Raw genomic sequence first — 6,000 nt, 5'->3', positions numbered from 1 at the left:
CCGCAGCGGAGCGCGCTCCGCAGCTATTTATAGCCGCAGTCTGAGCTGTCTCAGAATTCACACCTCGTGACGGGCATGTTGCAGAAGCAGCAGCGTTCAGGGTGTTTGCCGCTTTATGCATCTCTCGCTGCATCCTGTTGAAAGTTACCAGTGTATCCGGAGGAGACTGGAAAATAGTGGGTTGGGGGGTTTTTTTTTCAGTTTTTTTGTGGGTGTTTTTTTTTTTTTGTTGTTGGGTTTTTTTGGTTTTTTTTTTTTTTTAATGTAGCATTGCAAAATCAGAACGTGTCCAGCAGGCCGGGTATGCATTTCAGATCAGCAGCTTCCGTGCCCATTGGTTTTGTGATTCATGCCGGTACTCACTGAAGCTGGCTTGATTATGTGTTACTATTTACTTGAGTCACACTATAGCCTGGAGGCGCCGGATTATATTGAGACATCGTATGTACTAAAACAGGAGAATATTCTCACGCCAAAAAACTTGCAGTATAAAAAAGGGGAAAGAGAAGTAGCATAATTGGAAATACAGCTTAGGTTTCATGAATGTCAATTAAGTTTTTTATCACTATCAGTGTGACTTATTTTACTGGACTTTTGTCTACCAATTACTTTGTCATCTGGCAATCTGTTGACAAGCGTTTTGCTAAGAACTAGCTTTGCCTCGGTGGGTGTTAGAGCCACTTTCAGCTCTCGCATAGTTTTTATGTAACTGTCACATAAGAAATTGGGCTAGTTAACAGCATATTCAATGCAATTGACAAAAAGATGTGCTAGCTGGCAAAGCAGCGTATAGGCAAAATTTACTGTGATGGTCCATGTATCTATAAAAATATCCTTAATAATCTTTCGTACCAGTCCTACACAGAGATAAGGTCTTTTTATTTGTCTGTACCTCCTGGGACAAAGCTGCCTAAAAGATTATAGTCAGTGAGTTTGCTTATTTGCAAACAACATAAATCCCTTTGAGCACGGAACTAAAAGAAATCTATCCCTGCATAGCACGCAGGCTGGACGTTTAAAGGAAGCACTTTGTGGAAGAAGACACAAACACGGGATTACATGGGTAGGGTGCCTATCTTATGCATATGCAAAAAGAAAGAAAGGTCAGATTTCACGCCTGCCCATTTTGATAATGTTGTCGTGTCAGAAATTCAGAGTTAGTTTTGGAACACTTTCCAGGCAGTGGAATACAAGGATGTAACATGGCCTAATTGAGCGATTTTCTACCCTTCAGTGCAACCACGTTTCAGCTGCAGTAGTATTCTGAAGAGGCCTCTCGTTTGACTATAATGCAATAATAATTACCTAGCCACATTAGCGTAACGTCTGTTGCAAGCACACAGTCTGCGCTGCAGTGAATAGATCATTTCCCTTCCGTAGTTGGCATCTAAATTGCTTAGTTTGTGAGGGCAACCACATCAGCAGTTGCTTTAACACTATTTTTGTCTTCCCGTGATCTTCATGACTTGCTGGTCATGACAGCAAGTGATTTTTTTTTTGTTTTTGTTTTAGTGATTTTACGCCTTTCCAGCACCAGACAGCCCTGTTCACAGGAACGTAAGAGGTAGGGGCTCAATCTATCATACGTCCTCAAATATCATTTTTAAGCTAGATCCTATTATAAAATTAAGCCTAATCCAAAAGCAGGCTAGCTTCTTAGGTCACAGAAAAATCTTTACTTGTAACAAATTTGTAAGTCTTACTTGTCTATTTCAGACCTGGAATGGGTGTTTCTGATTAAAGAGCCTTTATTTGAAAAGACAATGTTTTCACTTTAGGTAGCCTTTTCCATTCCAGAATTATCTCCAGACAATCAGAAGGCTACAGAAGTAGACAGCCCTCAGTGTTCTCCTTTTGTGTTCTCCACTCTCTTGCACTTACACATAGATTACAATCAAGCTGTAAAAAAAGCTTGCATTTTCCACAGTTTCATCAAGTGAGATTTGTTTCCACTCTGATTGCGTGGAGTTACACACCGTGTAGTGGTGTACATAGGATCTCTCTACATCTAGGCATGATTTGCAGTCCTTGTTGAACCATAACTCACTGGTAGTGAAACCAGGGCCTCCAGGCCAGAGGAAACCTGCCACCTCACTTACATTCATTTTGCCTTTTCACCACAAATGTCACTATTATTTTCCCTGTCAGGGACAGGAGAGGGTGTGATGAGAGCAGCTGCTCACTTTTGGGGTGGTTTTTTTTTGCTGAAGGGGAAGTAATTTGAAAGCATAAATCATATGTATATCAATGGTTCTCTGGCTGTTCAACTGCCAGATCATGTCTAGCAGCAACAGTGCGTGAAAGAGGGACCCCACTTAAGAGTAGGCAAGAAATGATGGGGGGTCTCCAGGGTACAGAGTGCCAGGGGTAAATCACAGGTCTGGAAGGATAAGGGGTGCTAGGCATGGCTTTGGTGAAGACTCAGAAGTGTGGTTCTGTAGAGAGTAGAGAGCTGTAAGTCTAGGGATGTAGCACCGCCCCCCAGCTTGAATCGGTCCCTGAGAGCTCAACATGTTGCTGAGATTTGTAGATGAAAGAAAAAATGGCCTTCTGCTTAGTTGTTACAACAATTAAATATATATATTTAAAAAAAAAAAAAAAAGTCTTTGGCCAAATAAGGCAAAAACAAACAAAAAAAGCTGACATCATCAATGAGACATTGTTGTGTCATATTGCCTGTTTGTATGCATACAACACCCAGAAACCATTGTTCAGAGCAGCCATTTATTCCATACCTACCATCACCCCTACTCATATTACAGCAGTCAGGTTATCCTTAAATATTTTTTTTATTGTTGCTTAGGCTCTGTTATATCTTACTCCTAGTAAACCTGAGAGACTCTTTATCTCTGTGTCTTAGTCGTAACTAGCATATGTCCACTCAGGAGTGTTTCAGTAGCTTCTCAGAGATCAGAATGGCATTATGACAGGATGTAACAAATTGGTTTAGTTTCCATTCAACAGTTGGAAAAAAATAAGGAACATCGATAGCCAGATTCAATGCTGTAGGGAACTGTAACCCCAGGCCACTAAAATATTTAAGCACACCAATAGTCCTGCTTTAGTTGGTGGACTTGTTTGTAGCTTTAGATATTTGGTTAAGTCAGCACACTTGGATCAAGTCTCCTGAGCAATATTTCTCCATTCGTGGTCAATCATTAGCAGGTGTTTCACAAACTATTTTCTGATAATAGATACGATATTGTTGCAGGCCTCCTGCTATGAGGCTCCTTATCCTTGCCAAAATCACAGCCTAATTAAGTAGGGTTTTATTCTGCGCCTGTTAGTATGAGTAATGAAACAGTGAAGTGGAAATAACTTTATCAAATCGGATGGATGGTACTAGAGGCAAGGTGGGGAAAGAGGGAAGGAAAGGTGTCGCATTAGAAAATATGTGGAAGGAGAAAGATTACAGGAAAGACATCTTGTGTAATGAAATGGGAAACGAGACAAGGGGAGAAGTCAGAAGATTGCAGCCAAATCTGGTGCCTTCCTTCCTCTCCTTGCCATTGGTCTCATCCCCCCACCATCTCTCTCACAGTACCTTCATCTCCAGAAGCCCTTGTGGAAAGAAACAGTTTTCTCTAATGTTTTTCTCTTTACAGCTTTTGTGGCTCTTTAGCCTGGCCAACATTTTGCTTCAGTTCTTAAAACTTACTGTCCTTTTAGCAAGACAAAAAACTTGTGTGGAAAGATTTGGTATTGGATGTCTGTCTAGTCAGTGTAAGTGCAGCTTATGTGGAATATCATTCATGCATTCATCTTATAGTTACTGTTCAAGGATACAGAGCACTATGCTAGTTCAGGGATGATCTCACTTTGCAACTAATTGCTTCAAAGATTATGGCTTTAGGTATTACCAAATTATGGTTTGTCACTCTCAGACCACAGACAGATCTTCCTCAATAATTGAGTCACAAATCCCGAACTAATTCTCAGGAGAACTCAAGGACACCTGGATTCACAATGCCTTTATTACAGTGGAAGGCAAAGCCTCTTTTTCAGATCTTTCATCTTCAAAAATCACCCTTTGTAATTTTGGAAAGTGATTAGATAATTTAGCTTAATGCTACACTTTTCCACACTCTTAAATGTTCTTCTGTTATAACAGAAGAATATGAATTTATAACAGAGTTGTAAATTTGAATATAGAGAGTAGTGCATGCTGGAGTGGAATATGTAGGCAAGAAAGAAGATATCCAGAAGGGGCACTTCAGGTAAACATTGGAACAAGTGTTTGGTTTTAAATGTAGTCAAATGGTTCTGTTTGATAGGAAATTCTGTTGCTTCAGAAATAATTTGCATTTTATCATCATGTAATGGACAGAGACTGGAACAATTTTTCATAGTTATCATGAAGAATAGAATATAAATTATATATACAGATTGCAAGAAAAAATATTCAACTGTGGAAACATAGTTAAACTTTAATATACTCAACAATTCTGATAATACTAATTTTGATCATTTTGGTATACATTTGTGAGCAACTACAGCTTAAATAATAAAAAAAAGGGGTTTTTAATTCGCTGATATGTTTATTTGTGTGTATTTCATTTACCATGCATAACAACACTGTGCTTCTGGAGAGCAAATAGTTTCCAGTAGAGGAACCATCTTTTTGAGGAACCATCCTCAAAACAAAACTTAACAAACAAACCAAACAAACAAATAAACCCCCAAAACCTCCACCCTAGTACATTTGAGTTTATTTTAAGTCTTTCTAGTAGGCTTTAATTGAAATACCAGGAAAATACTGGTTGGTTTGTTTTTTTTTCAGTAAGACCCCATTCTGCTACAATGACACAAAAGAGAGATCTGCCATTGGCTTCACAGTGAGCAAAATGGGCTTTGTAATCTGAGATTTGTGATATTTTTAGTACATTCTTCTGAGATCCATCTTGTTTTCTATTAAAACTGATGAAAAGACCCCTGTGGCATTTTGCAGGAATTGGATCAGGCTCTCAGTGGTACAGGCTGTTCTATATATATTACTTACATGCTGCCATTAATGTTTGTGGGAGATAGATAGGCTCCCAGCCCAAAGGAGCTGTAGGAAGTGATGGATTTTTACAGAGGTAAGGCAGGTTGAAATAACTGCCATGGCAAAGAGGAGTTAAGTTTTGTGAAACCTGAAGCTTCGTAACGTTTTGAAAGGCCAGACTGAAACCCTACAGCGTGATGTAATCTCACATCCTTAGAAATTTACCTTTTCTGCAGCAGTTGCATGAGAACCTACATGCATTAAGGTTCTCGTTTTAAAAGTCTAGTGTGGAAATGCTTCTTAGTGCATTTCTGTACGGGACCTATGCTCACATCGTTCGCTGCTGGGCTACTCCAGTCTCCTACTAATTTAAACTATAATATATAGATGTGGAACAAGATGTAATGTAGAACTGAATCAAGCTCTGTGCGGCAGTGCTGGAGTCTAGCGGGATGATCTTAGTTGTAGTTCAGTGTGTATTTTAAAGGTTCTCTCACCGCTTTTTTGTGTAGCAGTCACTATTTTGATTTGCATAGTGTGATTGCTATAGCAAAAAGTGTGGAAAGAAATGAGCATGTGGGGCAGCTGATACTTGATGAGTTAATGGTATATCCACAGTACCTTCACCAAGGCCATGAGGAAATTAATGGAGAGGAGTGAAAAGCAGTCATATGAGCCCATATGATAAGAAATGCCCAGATGTCATCCTGATCCACCTGATGAAACAGGTTTGCATGAAAGAAACTTGGATCAAAAGAAAATCTACTTATGACCCCTGTGCATCCATGGAAGATAGTTCTGTTTCTGGGGATCTTCCCTTGAGGCCAACTTGGTCATGGTGAAAGGTACGGCCCATGTGATATTAAAGAGGACTGTATGTATGATTTCCTTGAGAAAGTAAGCGGGGTCTGCCTCAAGCTGTGATGGCCTACAGATATCAATTAACAGATCCCCATAACTGTTATCACCATTCTTTTACAGAGTAGTAAATAGGGCAGCTCTGGACAGGATTTGTT

The 6,000-nt window shown here is 39.6% G+C and overlaps 1 protein-coding gene across 1 annotated transcript in view; it reads right to left on the bottom strand.

Moving 5' to 3' along the window:
- Window positions 1–609: 609 nt before the first annotated feature.
- Window positions 610–6,000, bottom strand: part of LOC104404705 (M-protein, striated muscle-like) — a gene marked incomplete at its 3' end in the record, with an annotated part of 74,655 nt that continues 69,264 nt past the window's right edge. The window contains 1 exon segment of the mRNA XM_010013217.1: window positions 610–729. Coding sequence (XP_010011519.1) covers window positions 610–729 — 120 coding nt within the window.

The sequence above is a fragment of the Nestor notabilis genome, unplaced genomic scaffold, assembly GCF_000696875.1.
Source record: "Nestor notabilis isolate BGI_N333 unplaced genomic scaffold, ASM69687v1 scaffold584, whole genome shotgun sequence".
Lineage (NCBI taxonomy): Eukaryota > Metazoa > Chordata > Aves > Psittaciformes > Psittacidae > Nestor > Nestor notabilis.
This window is presented reverse-complemented; position numbering and strand designations above follow the sequence as displayed.